Source organism: Trichomycterus rosablanca, chromosome 5 (assembly GCF_030014385.1).
Source record: "Trichomycterus rosablanca isolate fTriRos1 chromosome 5, fTriRos1.hap1, whole genome shotgun sequence".
NCBI classification, from domain to species: Eukaryota; Metazoa; Chordata; class Actinopteri; order Siluriformes; family Trichomycteridae; genus Trichomycterus; species Trichomycterus rosablanca.
The window spans coordinates 35,001,808-35,019,431 of record NC_085992.1 but is presented as its reverse complement, the minus strand read 5'-3'; the positions used below and the strand labels follow the sequence as shown (position 1 = coordinate 35,019,431).

General features: G+C 40.4%; 1 protein-coding gene across 3 annotated transcripts; it reads right to left on the bottom strand.

Moving 5' to 3' along the window:
- Positions 1 to 197: 197 nt before the first annotated feature.
- On the bottom strand, positions 198 to 17,137 carry alms1 (ALMS1 centrosome and basal body associated protein). Of its 3 annotated transcripts, none has more exons than XM_062996064.1 (17): positions 17,050 to 17,137; positions 16,794 to 16,911; positions 14,814 to 16,716; positions 14,577 to 14,736; positions 12,273 to 13,265; positions 11,002 to 11,111; positions 7,230 to 8,181; positions 7,023 to 7,142; positions 5,632 to 5,757; positions 4,566 to 5,539; positions 3,804 to 3,921; positions 3,162 to 3,269; positions 2,752 to 2,999; positions 2,422 to 2,581; positions 1,557 to 1,638; positions 611 to 710; positions 198 to 509 (listed from the first exon to the last, which is right to left on the bottom strand). In XM_062996064.1, the coding sequence occupies exons 1-17, from the start codon at positions 17,111 to 17,113 to the stop codon at positions 465 to 467; spliced, it is 6,381 nt and encodes a 2,126-aa protein (XP_062852134.1). In that variant the 5' UTR covers positions 17,114 to 17,137; the 3' UTR covers positions 198 to 464. The 3 variants fall into 3 exon arrangements, with proteins under 3 accessions (XP_062852134.1, XP_062852137.1, XP_062852136.1); XM_062996067.1 differs by having other exon boundaries at positions 7,230 to 8,178; XM_062996066.1 differs by having other exon boundaries at positions 11,002 to 11,108.
- Positions 17,138 to 17,624: the final 487 nt, after the last annotated feature.

Here is a 17,624-nt window from a genome sequence, read left to right as displayed (position 1 = left end):
GAAAAATTTAAATGCTACATAAAGTAAGACTCCAGAAGTCTCATTGTATTTGATTCTTATTAAGACAATCTACTACTGTATACGCAAAACACACATTCCAAGAACACAAAAAATCATCTAAATTCATCCTTATAAAATTCAAGCTTAGTTAAGACAAGCTTATTGTTTCAGTTGAAAAAAAAAAATCACATTGAAACCTTTTTTAAAGCACCCCGCGGGCCCTTTAATTTATTAAAAACATAATTAAAACATGAAGACAGACACTTTGTTTTGACTTAATTTAGTTTCTAATAACATTACATCGATTATAAATAACACACATTAATAACACATCCATGAACAAACCTTTCTGGCTACAATACAACAGACCGACACACTTCGATAAAAGAAACATGGTTGTCTATACCTAAAATAGAATAAAAAAAGACAACACAAACACACTGCAGTTTCTTTCTTTTAAGAAACTACTGCCAAGGTGCTCGTTTTCCCAGCACACGATTGGTGATTTTCTGTAGGGGGAACAAATTAATACATGAGATTGATCAGCATTTCAACACTGAACTTAGCATGTAACTGTATTGTACTAAACGTTTACTAAATATTTACTAACCTTATTAAACAGCTGAGCATTTAGGCGGTATGTACGGTACTCCATTTTCCTCCTTTCTTCCTCCTTCCTTTTCTGAACTTCAGGAAGTTGGGAATAAATCCTGTTGGGTAAAATTTACACAAGACAAAAACCTGCTTTTAATCTTTTGCTGGACATTTGAACTAAACATGTATTATGATATGGCCCAATGTATTCCACATTTGACTGGAATAAGTGGCATTTTTACATAACTTTTATAACATGTAAAGAAAAGTGCACCCTACCCTAAAAAACTCAGACACTGAGCAGAGCAAAAACACGACTATTCCTAATAGAATAGAGCTACCAATAAAGAATTTGGATTCATTTGGCGTTCTGGCTTTCCATTATTAGTTGATGAGGATGCAGTTATTATTTGGTGGGAACCAGTAGCTAAATTCAGTAGATAAAGGTGGACTTCTAACATTGAGAAAACTGATGCAAAGTTTAGAGTACTTTTCGATGCATGTGTGTAAATTTATTAAACTGATTCCATTTTGGGAAATCTGTACCAAAGCTTCAAAGTCAACTGGTAATTCTTAATGGCAGCACACAGTGACTTGATAAATGCAAACAAAGAGATTAGGCTTTTCCCCTTCAGGATACAGATTATCTAAAAACTGTAATCAATACATTTCAGTAAATGTTTATCAAAACACAGATACAAAGGTAAATGTTGACATATGTATAGGTCTTCCACTGTATGTGAGAGATTGCTGATCATTTTAAGCATGTAAGGCCAATAAGAGAGTCCACTAGGAATTAAGCAATTGCTATATGGAGACTTTGTATGTGTGGGCAGGTAAGGGAGAGAGATATACCCACACTGAGCATTAATTTACACAATATTAAAAGACTTAACTTCACACAATGCTATTTTCAAAATCATCTAGAGAGCGAATAACAATGCAGGTTATGAAGAGCTTACCGCTTAGATCTCTGGACCATCTCACTAACAGGAATAACTCGTTTAGAGGGAGCAGGAGCTGGAGGTGCTGCAGAAGCTGATACTGTAGAGTAAGAAGTAATTTTTGTGTAAGAACTCATAAAATGAGATTAAAATGAGCTTCCAGACTGTAACTGATTCTAGGGCTGTCTGAAAAAAATGCACCAGCTTTTTATTTTTTCTTTATAATTAATCTTTATCTACATTACCAAAAGCAAGATTTATGCCTGGTTGAACAGAAAAAAATGAAACCTGCCTAAGATTTAAGTGAACATGCACATTTCCCCTAATTATTATTATTATTCAATTTATGCATTTTTCTTTTTTTCCTCCCAATTTAGTCATATCCAGTTGCCCAGTTGTATCTCTTCTGTACTGCTGCAGGAGGGCCTACCTAACACACACCCCCTCAGACACCTCTGTCCCGCCTATTTTACTCAGACATCAGCCAATCCTGATCGATAGCAGAGCTGAAATTAGAATTCAAGAACTAGATGGACTAGTGGGTTAGACCGCTGCAGCACCCGAGTGCCCAATTTAGAATAATTTAATAAGTTCTTTTAATGGGTATATTTATAAAATACAATTTCATACAAATTAGGATTTTTTAAGAAACCATTTGAACAATGCCAGCACTGTGAAAATGTGTCAGTTCTTTTACTAAATGCAAACACACTATACTGTAGATGCAGAGATCAAAAATGCTAACAAATTTCCATAAAATCCAAGCTAGCTCTGCAAGGGATTGGCAGCCTGTCCAGGTATTTCTGCCCAGTGTTTCCTCGTAAAACCAGACCTGCTGCAACCCTGACCAGGATAAAGCTGTAATGGAAAAAGACAAACAAACCAGCAGCTGGCCGCTGTATTTGCAAAGGCTGGTTGAAGAGCTCTTCTCTTTCTTTGTTATATACAGCCTGCATCTTCCTCTCCTCTGCCAACAAGCAAAGTCTCTTCATACGCTCCCGAGAGCGAGACACAAACCCTGGGCGGTGGAACTCCAGAGCTTCCTGCAACATTTACATTCACACAAAAACTTTAGTTAAGCAAACAAAATAACTCAATCAAAATGCCATAGCTATCAAATCTGAGATAAAATACACATTGTAAAAGATCTCTACCCATCAGCTACTTTATACCAAAATCGCTCTACACATATCAACTTAAAGTAAACACAAACCTGCAGAGAGAGATACACCAGGGCAGAGGGTTTATGGCTGGTGCCATTCTCTGAAGAGGTGGTATGCTCAGGTGGTGTCTCTCTTTGTTCCTGAATGTGCCGTTCTCTGAGCGGCTCTCTCCATGGCTGCACCCTGCTGTAGGGCTCAAACCAGGCTTGGTTTTTAAACTGCAGTGAATCTGATTGTGGCTTGTTCTCTTTTCGGGCATCCACTTTCATTTCATCTGCAGATACAAACCATGATACACCTGAAATAAAAAGAAAAATAGAGCTGTTTTTTGGAACAGAATTTTTTCCCCCCAAACTGTTTGGGAAAGAGATCCAGTTGTTTTTGGGAGCATATCTCTTGGAAGTGACGGGCATCGTAAAAATAATGACTGGGTGTGTAAAAATAATGACTTGTAGCTCACTGTTGGCTGCAGGTGCTCTGATGTCTTTGGCACAGCCTGGGGAAGGGAAGGTGGTGCCAACATCTCGGGTGTGTCTGCGGGTGCCATTTACCACAATCTCCAAATCACCTAAAAGAAAATTATTTATTTATTTTTTATTTACACTCTAGATTTCTATTTGTACAAACTCCATCTCTAGAAATGTTGGGACACTTTTTAAAAATGCAATAAAAACTAAAAACTGTAATGTGTTCAAATTTTAATTTAACTGATAAACTTTCCAAAAACATTTTCAGTACATTTTTTAAACATTTTCAAACATTTTTGTAAATATAAAACAATAGAATGTGATGTCACAACATACAAAAACTGGGACAGAGGCAAAATAAGACTAAAGTTATACTGTTAATAAAGAATAAAGTAACACTGTTCTGAAAGGATCCACAGTTAGCAGTTTAACTGGTAACAGGTGAGATCATCAAGAGTATAAAAGAAGCATCCACCAAAGGCTTAGTCGTTGCAAGCATGGATGGGTCGTGCAGCACTATGTGCAGAATTACGTAAGAGTCAGTCAGTTTAAAGACAGTGTTTCTTAGTGCACGACGGCTTTTCTAGAAATGAGGCAATCTTGTATGTTAGAGAAGCTGTTGTAGAAACACTGACCTGCTTGTATACCTCGGCTGACCAGTTTGACTTTTCGTCTCTTGGAACTACAACCTCTAGTGCCTCTTTGAGAGGGAAGACTGTAAGTGCTTGAGGACGATAATGTGCCGAAAGACGCCTGAGAGAAATGCAAAGCATATTATCAATCCCATAAAATCTTAACAAAGCACAGCAATAGTCTAAATCCACAACATTCTTCATATTGTCATAGTTCCCTTTAGACAGTAATATTTTTATAAAATAGTTTTATTTTTAATTGATGACTTTAAATGTTTTAAATTTGTTTCAATATCACATATGCATACCCTTCTAAGTTAAGTTAAATAAATATTCACTGTAAACCTGTGCACAGCTGGACACAGTAAAGGAATTGTGTACTAGCAATGTGTATAGGCTATAGGCATGTCCAGTAATACTCCAGCCACATTGGAAAAAAGGTTTGGACACCTGTGGGTTATAGCATGTGCAGAGGAGTCACAACCAAGTCTCTGATGCTAACCAAGCAAACTAAAATTACACTGAAAGTACCTGGTGCAGATAGCTTCATCATGGCCAGTCCCTCAACCTTTCAAAAATGTACACCATTGTGGTGTTTAAGAAATGTCACAAAGTGTTTTTAAAATGATATCAATCTTGTCTGTTTTGCTATGCCATTTAATCACTTAGATTAGGACAAAAATTATATTTATTGCAGAATCCTGCAAAAAGCCCTAGTGCAGAATAAATTAAACCCAAATTAAAATTCTTGGTATGAAGCCATACCCTGGATTCATCTGTACTGCTTGTCTCTGTGGCAACAGAAACAAGGTGATGCTTTGAATGAGCTTTTCCGTTCCCTGTTTTCTGCTTATGGATGGTGTTGTAAACTTTCAGCAAGCTGCCACTGGTCTGCTTAGTGCTCTCCTCTCCTCCACTGCTAACTCTCAGAGGTCCAAAAGCTCTGAGCAAACGCTGTGTGTCGATGGTGGATCTGCTGCTGCTGGTCTCCACCGAGACACTGGCTGACTCATCTCTCTCTGCAGGATAGCGGTGGTCATTTTCTTGCTGCACGTCCTCCACTAACGCCTTGCTGGTTCTTAAAGCCTTATCTTCCCAGGCTGTTTTTGGAAGCCTTTTTACTTCATCTATGTTTTTAACCCTTCTGCTTCTTTCCTTCTTTTCTTTAGTGTTCACCTCCTTATTTTGCACATTCCTCATTTCAGGGTCTCTTCTCATGTTCTTGCCATTCTCCACTTGGCTGCCTGCCTGTTTGGCAGAAGTGTGTGGCAGTGCAGGGCTATGCAGTAGACGGGAGAGGCGCTCCAGTCTCTCCAGCAGTGACACTTCCCCCTCATTAAGGGGACGACTCTCCTGCAGGCTGTAACTCCTATTAAAACGATGCCACAGTTGGTCCAGAGAGCTTCCAATCTCCACAGAAATGTCTCGAACCTTCCTGTCCTCCCCCACATTCCTGGCAGCCTTAGTGGGTAATGACAGTGTTTCCGGTGGCAAATTTTGCTTTCGAACAGTATTGCTATGATAATGCTGATCATCTGTGCTATAGTCCGCCTCCATATTCAGTTGAACAAACCCATCCTCCTCCTTCTCATTTTGCTCAGTAATGTGGATAGCCACCTGATTGTTAACAGGCTCACCAGAAAAGTTGGAAGAGGTAAGCTGATAAACAGGACCAATACAATCTTTTTGGCTAAAAGCAACCTTAGAATCACAAAAGCCTTTTCCAGACACAGTGGATTCTGTTCAAGAAAGAATAAAAAAAGATCTTTTAATTCATGTGTACAAGCTGGTGCTTAAAGTTTTAAATTTCCTATTAAAGGACTCATCTCACCTCTGTTCATTTTGACTCTCTTGCTGTAAATTCCTTCCTTATGCTTTGGTGTGACGTTTCGGTCCTGAATTTCTCTGGAGCCCAACACCTCAGTGGAAAAGCGGGGTGGCACAGCGTCATCAGATCCTGCAGGGACAGATGTCAAACAGAGTTCGTGAATGCTAAGATATACAGAAAGGACTTCTGCACCTGATGAAGCTCAGTAGCACTGGGTTTGTATTTCCCTCAGACAAAGACACTGAATGAATAATGCATTGGTGAAAGAGGTGGTGCCAAATTGTAAGCGAGAAGGAGCTAGAAAGAGAGAGGAAGAGAGAGGAAGAGAGAGTTTGACGAGGTGTTATAGTATAGCATAAATTTAATACTTTACTACTAGTTCTATTTTATACAAGTAGTGCATATGTATGCTTGTTTTATGGGACACGTACTGATCTTTGTTATGAGATTGAAAGTAAGATGTAATTCTGATGCTACAACTGCAGTGCAGTACCAATCCTGTATCGGCTAGACCCCGGGGGTTACAAACATACAAGCAGTTCCATGTCTGTCAGCTGTTTAGAGGAGCCCATGATTGTAATAAAACAATTGTGATCACCTGACAACTTTTAATGACATTTCTTAAACTGCCCGGTTGAACAGATATTATTATTATTTATTTATTAGATTTTTAACATACAGGTATGTTTACACACTTTGTGTGTGTGGATTCACCAGTTCAAGTCTTTAATGTCAAACACAGTCAAACACCTCACTTGCAAGTTTTTGGACTGTGGAAGGAAACTGAAGCTACCGGAGGAAACCAATGCAGAGAACATGCACACCCCACACAGAAAGGACCCGGGCCGCTCCACCTGGGAATCGAAAACAGGACCTTTTTGCTGTGAGGTGACAGTGCTACCCACGGAGTCACCCCGATCAGATATCAGAACTACATTTTCCTGAAGCATGGTGGTAGCATCATGTCATTAAAATCGTTCTTATGAGTGAACTATAAAACAGGGTTTAAAAAGTCTACATAATTTAATCTTCTTAACACATTTTCATTAATAAAAAAAATATGTATTTCTGTTTTTTTTAAGTTAAACTAATGGGGCTTTAGATAGTGTGGTCTATGTTAAAAGTGCCCTGTTCAACACTGCCCCCTTTGATTAATGCATAGCTAAAACCTACTGCTGTTCTAATAAACATGAAAAGTTTCAGGCTTTGGGAAATACATACACTAGAAAGCACTTTTAAGTATTTCTGACCACTGTGTATCCAGACAGCCTCATGTAATATATATATAAAAAAAGTTACAATCCTAATGCAGTATTTATTCATTGAATTGTCTGTATCGACTAGATTGCTTACATCAGTAAAGTAACACAGAGTAGTACAGTTGTTTCCAATACCTGGGTGAGAGCTCTCCATTGTTGTTTCAGAAGTATTAGGTGAGAGTTCTTGGTCAGTCTTTGGCATATAGAAGAGCTCTGAACTTCCATGAGGTTTATAAGGCAATAATGTTGGAATAGCTAGATGAAAAACAAAACATGTTTAGTAATGCTACATCAATGAGTAGTGGAAATACAAGAAAAAAATCAGAGCATTTTACCACTTACCTGCTGCTTGAACTGATAAAGCTCTGCTTGAACCAGCCAGTGTTTGTGCATTCATATAAGCTTGTTGGTGTCTATAGCTTTTTTGAGAATATCCACCAACTATTCCTGTGTTCTGGTTCTGGTCCATATCGTTGTCTTTACTTGAGCTGATCTCACTGGATACTGTGGGATTCTGTTCTTTACTGGTGTTAAAAACTGGGGATGGGACATTTTTCAAAGTGCTCTGGCTGAACATTTTGTCAGACTGATGAGCGTGGGGTCCATTCTGCAGCTGTGAGTAAGTGCTTGCATCACCGGTACGTGTTTGTGTTGTTTTTTGCTTTGGATTAGAGGAAAGGTTGAGATGGATATCTGACATGTGAGCTTTATGAGCCGAGGGAGAAGCTGACTCCAAACCTGGAGGGATCTCTCTCTCAACTGTGATGTCTTTAATACCCCCTTCTTGTACTGCTAATGCATCAGGTCTCTTGTTCTCCTGGTGCTCATTCTTGGCTTTTCTTTCATTGTCTTTTTCCACTATCCCCATTCCTTCCTTCTCTATTGTTTTATCAGGCCCTTGAGTCTGTAGTTTGGACTCCTTACCTGAGCTCATTAATTGGTGGGATTTCTTATCTGGTACAGCATCTTCATGTGTGCCATGGCCATCATGCACATGCAGACGTTGACTTGTAGGCTGAGGGGAGGGTGTTTGCCGGATGGTTGCTGTGCTAACCGAGGGGAGCGGTGGGGTAAGACTAATCCCCTCTCTGAAAGCAATCTGACATACCCTGTCCTCTAGGCTGGGTTGTGTTGGTATGTGCGATGGAACAGTGGGGGCCAGTGAAGTTTTACTGGCCCGCTGAAACTGCTCTGTGAGACGGTCCTCAGCACTACGCACCGCTGCAAAGCCGACTGTAGGCCAGGACAGAGTGCCAACAGAGGACTGGATACTGCTTTCTGAATCTGAGCTCTGCTAAAATATGAAGAAAGGAGAGGGATCATGTCAGAACGTTAGCAAGATGGAAATGAATGTGTTTAGCACCGGTTTCTCATAAAGTTTGATCAGAATTTGAAATAAATGTTCTGACAATCATTATAATTTGTCATACGACTCATGAAAAATCATTAAATGCATGTTTCTCAAACTGAATAAAGAGAATGGTTTTTTACAGTCCTTGTTATTCGCATTGGTCAAAGGGCACTCTCCATCCAACTACCACATAAAAACCTCTAGAGGCAATTTAAAGCCACATTTACACCAACCAACATGTTTTGGGAAGGTGTAGTGAACCAAAGTAGTCAGACAAAAGATATGGACAGAGGAACAACATGCAAAACTTTTTAAAGATAGAAACCAGGTGAAAGGATTGAACCCAGATTCCCAAGATGATGGTTTTATGCAACACAAACTACCTGCTCTGCCAGCATTACCCTACCACTGCAGAAAATGACATCTTACATTTTAAAACACACGTTCTGTCTAAATGTACACCATCAAAGTACATACCGCTTGACAACATATGGACTTAAAACTATGACGTCAAGATTCATTGCTTCTGAAGCGCATTGCAAATGTAGTGAGACTTTTTTTAGACTTTAGGCTGGGTGTTAATAATGTACAAACAATTTTTATTTTTTGTTTGTCATATTTTATCAATAATTAGTTCAAAACATTTAATTACTGTGCACATTTCATACATTTTCATGTAGTTTTGTTGAGATTAAGTACGGTGGCCGAGAAGTGCAAAACAAATTTACATTTCAGAAAACAAAATTACAAAAAAACAAAAACAAATTTACAACGAAAGCAAAAACAAATTTACAAGTGCTTGGGTACCCAGTGTTTGTAAATTTGTTTTGGCATATGTAAAAGTGTTTCAGCACTTGTAAATTTGTTTTGGCATATGTAAAAGTGTTTCAGCACTTGTAAATTTGTTTTGGCATATGTAATTTTGTTTTCTAAAATGTAAATTTGTTTTGCACTTCCCGGCCGCACATTTCTGACGGAAAAGGCAGGGACAATAAACCGGAAGTGCGTGTTGCTTACCAGCTGTCAATCAAACTGTTTGTCAGCGGTAAAGTGAACGGAGTTTGTGATGGTGACGATAAACAAGGTTTTGTCTCGTTTGTGGAAATCATTTATTTATCCAGTTGACCCGCTATTGTTTTTCTTGTGGAAAGTTATTAGATTGTTTGTGCAGACGGTTAGACGTGGTGTGTGCATCTCTATCTACTGTCCGCTCTTCTAAACATCTAAGGAATTCCCACAAGAACAACAAAAGCGAAATAATGAAAATCATTAACACAAAATGGACAAAACATTGTTTATTAGAGACGGAACATTTGATACCGAGGCTTTAAAGCTTGTTTCACTTTTGTAACAGTGGACTCAGTGTATCGGAGCTTATATTAAAGCAGCAGCATGTGCGGGACTGATGAAGCTTTGGCGCTGTGTTTTATCTAACTCACTATATAAGAGAGGGGGGGGGGGGGGCACCTTACACAGTCATGAGAACAAAGGTTTTATTTATGGTGTTTAACATTTATTATTTTTATTCTTTATAATAATAAGTCAGAACCATATTTTAGGCAAAACAACGCACTCCGCCCACTGCGCTACTCATACAGAAGTGTATTACACAAGTTCTGCTGCTATAACCAGCGCACACACACCGTTACTAAGAATAAAAGTGAACACTACTTAATATAATTCCCACAGTCTCCCATTGATAAAAATACGGAACAAAGCGTCCTGTATCAGTTCAATACTGAACGCGGCGTTTAGTCTCCAGATAAAGCAGGATTGTGTATGTTACAGGACGGTGGGTAACCCTGGTTTGATTGTCTCTTATATAGTGAGTGAGATAAAACACAGCACCAAAGCTTCATCAGTCCCGCACATGCTGCTTTAATATAAGCTCCGATACACTGAGTCCACTGTTACAAAAGTGAAACAAGCTTTAAAGCCTCGGTATCAAATGTTCCGTCTCTAATAAACAATGTTTTGTCCATTTTGTGTTAATGATTTTCATTATTTCGCTTTTGTTGTTCTTGTGGGAATTCCTTAGATGTTTAGAAGAGCGGACGGTAAATAGAGATGCACACGCCACGTCTAAACATCTGCACAATCTAATAACTTTCCACAAGAAAAACAATAGCGGGTCAACTGGATAAATAAATGATTTCCACAAACGAGACAAAACCTTGTTTATCGTCACCATCACAAACTCCGTTCACTTTACCGCTGAGAAACAGTTTGATTGACAGCAGGTAAGCAACACGCACTTCCGGTTTATTGTCCCTACCTTTTCCGTCAGAAATGTGCGGCCGAGAAGTGCAAAACTAATTAACATTTTAGAAAACAAAATTACATATGCCGAAAACAAATTTACAAGTGCTGAAACACTTTTACATATGCCAAAACAAATTTACAAACACTGGGTACCCAAGCACTTGTACATTTGTTTTTGCTTTTGTTGTAAATGTTGTTTTAGTTTTTTTGTAATTTTGTTTTCTGAAATGTAAATTTGTTTTGCACTTCTCGGCCACCGTAATTAAGCAATTTTTGTGAGGAAAAAGAGAAAATTACAAAGAATGTAGAAACACCGCAATTTCATACATACCACACTCATCATGCACATTTTTACCTTTGTGATAGTATCAAGACTGTTATCAGAGCAGTCTGCCAGCATTACAAAAAACCCATATTACTACACCTATTCATACAACCAATACGAAAACCATTAGTAACCGCAAACATAAGTTAGTTAAGTGCCTCAGGGTTAGGTTGTACCTTAGTGTGTAGCAGCAGCTCTCTTTTGATCTCTTCAATTCTCTTTCTGTCCTCTGTGTTAAGTCCTGTGGCTTTACACTCACCTCCAGACACCTTTACCATCACCTCTGCTAGACGAAGCACAGAAAAACAATTTTATTGGTAATATGACTTAAATATTATATGACAACAATACATAAATACATTTAAACAATACACTTTTGTAGAAGAGGGCAGTCTAGTAAAGTATACCATCAAGTTGAAATGTAATTAACCAGTGATAACAGACAAATAAGCCATTGTTTGATTACTCCATATCCATTTAGTGAAAACTGTAAGCCGACCCACAAAAATCCCAGTAACCTATCAGGAGAAACAGTCTATAAATAGCTGCAGGAAGGACATACTTGCGTTATTGATCGGTAAGGGCCAGCAGCAATGGCCTATGTATAAATATGTAGGGAGTTCCCCTGCACTGGCCTAAAGATTGCAACAACAATTCAGATCGGGGCTGGCCATAAGATAGGAAAACATATATTGCATTTAGTAAACAAAAGTTTGTTTGTTTGTTTATTAGGATTTTATCGTCATGTTTTTACACTTTGGTTACATTCATGACATGAAACGGTAGTTATTTATTACACAAGATTCATCAGTTCACAAGGTTATATTGAACACAGTCATGGACAATTTTGTATCTCCAATTCACCTCACTTGCATGTCATGTCTTGGGCTGTGAGAGGAAACTGGAGCACGCGGAGGAAACCCACGCAGACACGAGGAAAACATGCCAACTCCACACAGAAAGGACCCGGACCACCCCACCTAGGGATCAAACCCAGGACCTTCTTGCTGTGAGGCGACAGTGCTACCCACTTAGCCACCGTGCCGCCCAGTAAACAAAAGTAATAAAAAAAATATTTAGAACAATGTTAAAGACTGAAATATTTGGTTACAGTTGTTGTTTGTATTTGGTTGCATGGGTGGCACCACCAGTTAAGCTAAAGGGGGGGGCAATTACTTTTTTACACAGGTTTGGTTACTGTGTTATTTTTCCCCTTCCAGTACCTTCTGCATGCATTTGGGCAATGGGAGGGAAATGGAACACCAAAAGGAAACCCAAAAGAATGGGAGAATATGCAAAACTGCAAAAAAAATTGACTCAGGTTCTAAGAAGTAATGTCACTGTGTGGCACCTAGACTACCTGCTGCCTCATTCCCACCCCTTATTTTAGACAATATTTCAAAACACTGAAAGGCACGTAATCCAAATCAGCAATGAGTCTGTTTACCTCCAGCTCGGCTCTTTTCTGTGTCAGTTGTGCTTGGACGGCTGGTAATGACTGAGACGGATGACTCGCTTTGCAGGAGCTTAGCAACCCTGGCAGCCAATGAGCAGTCACTACCACTATCACTCCCCAATGGAGTGCCCAACTCCATCTCTGCCGAGCTGTGAGAGGGGCTAACTATAGATGAACTGACCCCAGCATCCTCTGCACTGTCTTGGCTCTGCTGCTGGTCATACGATGTTGTGATTGCATTCATCTTTTTGACTGACAGGCTGACAGGGCCGACCCTGTCTGGGTCTGCAGCACTACATCCCTCAGGCTCCGCCCTCCTTGGGGCTACATCAAGGTCACGTGACTTTAGGTTCTCTTCTCTGCTTTGGCCGACTGTTAAAGGTGCATTGGTCATGTGATGAGATGGAGTGGACAGCCGTGGAGCCCCACATGATGATGAGGAGCTCTGCTTTAGGGCAGAATCAGAGGAAGAGCGAGCCAGGACCGAGGAATTCCTTCCACCAGTTGACAAAGATGAGTCATCATGGCACATGTGTGTGTCCTGTCTGAGTGACAACAAAGAAGCATCACTCTCGGAGTAAAAGTGTGATCCGGGGGACGAGGTCAGTGATGACTGTGCGGACACAAGACTTTCTGCACGGCCAAGCAAATGCCTAATCTCTTGCAGTGTTGCAGAACCTACAAGAGATGAGTCACCCTCCCTAACTTCCAGACAGGTCCCTGGAGGGGGGCCAGAATCCAGGCTCAATTGTGCTGGGAGGCCATAACTGCCCTCTCGCTGGGGAGCGTCAGATTCTTTAGGAACAGAGCATGCGTGGTGTGAAGTCTGAGATTTGGGTGGAGTGCTTGTCTGGCAGCGTATCATCCTTACACTCCCTGGACTAGCCGGTCTGTCAGGTTTCTGAACTTGTTGTGTTAAAGAGGAATTGGAATCTGAGGAGAGCACACTGGAACTGGAAAATGTCGCCTTTCGAGGACTATCACCTGTGTATGAAAGTAACATGCACACCATAAAAAAATTACATTACATTTTGATGCACTACATGGCCAAAAGTATGTGGAAACCCCTATTAATTCTTTATTTCATGTAATTTGGCCACACGCATTGCAAAGAGATGCATTAAAATATAAGAAAAATCATATTCCTCCAATTTATGGCAACAGTTTGTGCCAGCTTGACTAAGCACGAATTCCAACAGAAAGTTGTAGAAAGCCTTCACAAAAAGTGGAGGCTGTAATAGCCACAAGGCAGCAGCTACCTCGTGCCAATGCCTATATTTTTGGAATGGGACATCCAAAACGCTCATGGTCAGGTGATCACATACAGGATATATGGTTAAGTCTCTACCTAATTCACAGCCGTGAAAATCGTGTCACGGACCATGAAATGAGACGTTTCCCATGTAATATGCTAATATATTAATGAATTTTTCTCCCCTTTTTCTCCCTTTTAGTGCGTCCAATTGCCACATTGCATCATGCTTTCTCTCCACCAATGCTGGATCCCCGCTCTGATTGAGGAAAACGAAGCTAACCCATGCCCCCTCCGACACGTGGGCAGCATGCCGTATGCATCTTGTCACCTGTGTGCAGATCAGCACTGTGTTCGGAGAGACACACCCTGACAGCACCCTTTTCCCGTCTCTGTGCAGGCACCATCAATCAGCCAGCAGAGGTTGTAATAGCATTAGTTATGAGAGAAAGCCCTATGCTGCTTTTTTAAATATCCCGCCCCTATCTGAACAACAGGCCAATCGTTGTTCATGTGGCTGCTCAGCCCAGCCAACAGGCAGAGCTGAGACTCGATACGATGTATTAAGGAACCCAGCTCTGGTTCCAGTGTGTGTTTTTACCGCTGGGCCACCTGAGTGGCTTGTACAGTTCATTTCTTACTCTCTAAACTCAGCAAACTCTTAATTACATTAGCAATCGGTTAGAGAAATGTCCAAGATGTCAAAGTCTAAAGCAGCTAAAAACACTACTCGTGTAACTGAATTTGGAAAACTCCCTATCGATTCTGTGGACGCAGAGGGGAGGGTGTCAAAACATGAATGATTCTGTTCTAATTCTGTTCTAGTTTACATTCAACTATAAAGGTAGGCTGTGCTGTGTATTGTAACTTCCATTTATTCTATCATTCAATTAATGAGAGTAATTAAATGACTGCCGAGAAATGTGGCACTTTCCTTTAAAAATCCATTATTTTTAAAAAAATAAAGTCAGTAAAATTAAGCACATTTTCCCGTGAATTTAGTAGGGCTTTACATATGGTGCATGTCAGAATGATTTGCTTACCTTCAGATGGCAGTGTGCTCTTGGTGGGTGTCCCTACTGAATCTTTAATGGTGCACAAGTCAGTAGGAGAGAATTCAGGCTCTCTGATAGGCCCACGTCGTGTGAATGGATTTAAGATTGCTGAAGGTGACTGATCAATACCCAAGTTACGAAGGTAGAGCTGCAAAAAATGTTGGTCAAGCAACAATTAAATTAAGCAGTAAAATGTACATACTGAAGCGTTTATCTCATACTTACTGGGATCCTGTCTTCGATGTTGAGCTCAAAGGAACGTTGGGGGGAACTAGGCCTGGACGTCCAGTAGGGAGCATAATTATCCACTTCTAGACTCACAACAGAGGAAGCTGCACCCACTGACTCATGAAAACTCTGTTCACCATAGCAACTACCCTTAAAGCTGGGAAGAGAGCTGATCATGCTGGGGTTTGTAGGCAAATCACCAAAGTGACCAAGACCAATTAAAGAGGGTGTTTTAACAGGGTTTGTTTTGGACCGATCAGCCATCCTCTCATCACTTGATTCAGCAGCAGTTGAGTTGTTCCCTTGTGTGATGGCAAGAGAACGTACAGGTGGAAGCTGCAGATCAATTTGAGTGTCATCCTGCTGAACAGGGACGATAACTGTGCCAAGAGATAAGTGGGAATGAGAGTGAGTAAGTGGAGACGCTGGTGTAGGTTGTACAACCCCACCTGCCTCTGCCATATTCCTATGTCTCAAACCACTAACGTTAACTGCTCTGCTGGGATTTTCCAGACTTTGTGGCGACAGTATGATGTTTACTGTTTCAGATGCAGAATCTTGTGCTTTCCTCTTAGGAGATACACCAGCAAACCCCTGCAAAGCCAAGTCATGAAATGACCTGCTGGAACTCTGACTGGCTTTCCAAGCATCCACTTTCTGCAGGGAGCTGAGGCTGGGTAGTGAATGCACTCTTCTCGAAGACAGCATTAACTCCTGATTGGAGAGTTCTCGGTCAGAGGTGGATTGGGAGGTGGATCCAATGGATTGTGTATGTGGCTCAAAAGATGCATCCTCACGGGTCAAGGCAAGTACATATATTTTAGGGGAAGAAGCTTCTTGGTTAAGTTGCTTCTCAGAATAAATGTTTGATACTTTTTGAGTCTCAGCTGGGTCCAAAGAGGTGGCATGTGAAACATCAGGAATGGTCAGAGGGTTTGTGTTACTTAGGTCCAGGGCTGGTATTTGGTTAATTGCTGATGTTGCCTCAGTGTTTTGCTGGGAATATATGGGTGTCAGTTCAGTTAGGACTGGTGCTCCTCTACCAAAAAGCACAGCAGGTGTTGACTGAGACACAGGCTGAGATGTTAAGAAGAAGCCATCTGCTGTTGGATGTCTGGCTGAATTCTTGGGTGCTCTTGTTAAACCTGGCTCACATAAACTGGCCGAACTAACATATTGTGCACTTGAAGGGATTTTGTTTTCAATTTGATTTATACTTCCCAGTGTGGAGATTGCAGCATCGCTTTGGAGCTCAAGCTGTCTGTGGCGAAAGTCAGTGGTTTCATCTGGTTGCATTCTTGCAAAGCGAACTGTAATATTTGAGATGGCAGACATGCGAGAAGAAAGTGATGTCTCAACACTTCCCATGGTCTTTCTATGAGACACTGAGGAAGAACACCCTCCCTGTGGCTGCTTTCTACCCCCAGATAGTCTGACCTGTAGTTTCTCTGCAGCCCTAAAGTCAGAATCATCCTTACAGGTAGGATTACAGTGTTTAGACTGTTCCTCAGGTGTGTTTAGTGCAACTGGGGCAGCACCAGTCTGACTAAATGCATTTTTAGACACCAGGGTCACTTCATCACTGCTGGCTACTCCAACATACTTTTGCAGTTTTGAAACGGAGTCTCCAAATTCTCCATCCAGTAGTTTTTCATATTTTTTACCAAATTTCTTTTCATGAACCCATGATGCCTGGTAGTCACTATTAGGTGACAGGCTGTGTTGTGAGAGCGAGCAGCAGCTGCTAACATCCTCTAAAATGGCAGTCGTCACTCCCAAAGGATGCTGGGATAGTGATGCCTGTTCAAGAGATCTGTCTGGGTGGTTGGACTCTGTATCCACATCTAGGTGCGACATCCGAGGGCACCTCTCCAAAAAAACTGACAGATCAGGAGATCCCCTTCACACACAATGCAAAGAGCTTAGTATACAATGGAAAAATATTTAAAATCTTAGGTAATATTTTAAACACACTACCTCAAGGGGGCAAAATCTAATTCTGTCTGATGAAGAAGAGTAGACTCAGAAGGGATGAAGGTCTTTCCCTGAGGAATCAGTGTGAGTACAGGTGATAAACAGCTATCCTGCAGCTCCGCTAATGTGAAAAGAAACATTTTGAAAAGTTAAAAAAGACAATAACATTACTTTACATGCTCTGTGACAACTACATTTAGGTTTTATTAAATAAACAAAAACAATTACTAACAGTGGAAATGATAAAACATCTGTTTACCCAGCTGTAAAGAAGCAAATCTATCAGCTACAGGCTGCATGCTTGTGTCTTGTACAATGGACATTTGTCCTTCATGGCTGACAGCAAACCTGTGTTGACAGGCAGTTTCAGGCAAGCCTGATGTGTGTTGCAGAAGCTGACTAGGATCCTCCTCTGCAGGGAGCTGGTGCCAGGTTTCCATGCTCTAAACAGAAAAAAAAATGTATGCAACAAGATGCATTGGCAAACACAGCATTGGAGAAATTCAATTCCTTACTGGCTTTAATGAAAAAATATTGGATTTACTTTTGATAGTAGATTTGGATGCAACAACTTCCAGTTAGTGGATATATTTCTTGATAATGTGGCAGTTAAAAACAAGGCAGTACTATGTCTGTCACTATTACATTAGGTTTAGCTAATAATTAATTTAAAGACCCAACAGATGTAAACACACAAAAAACTATTACTAAAATACACACAGCAAAATGTAACATTTCCTTTACAAAAATCAAATTAACAGTATCATCAAGTGTGTATGATGCAGGACGATGCAGATTAAGGGTTAATGTGGGACATAAGGGACAAAGAATGCA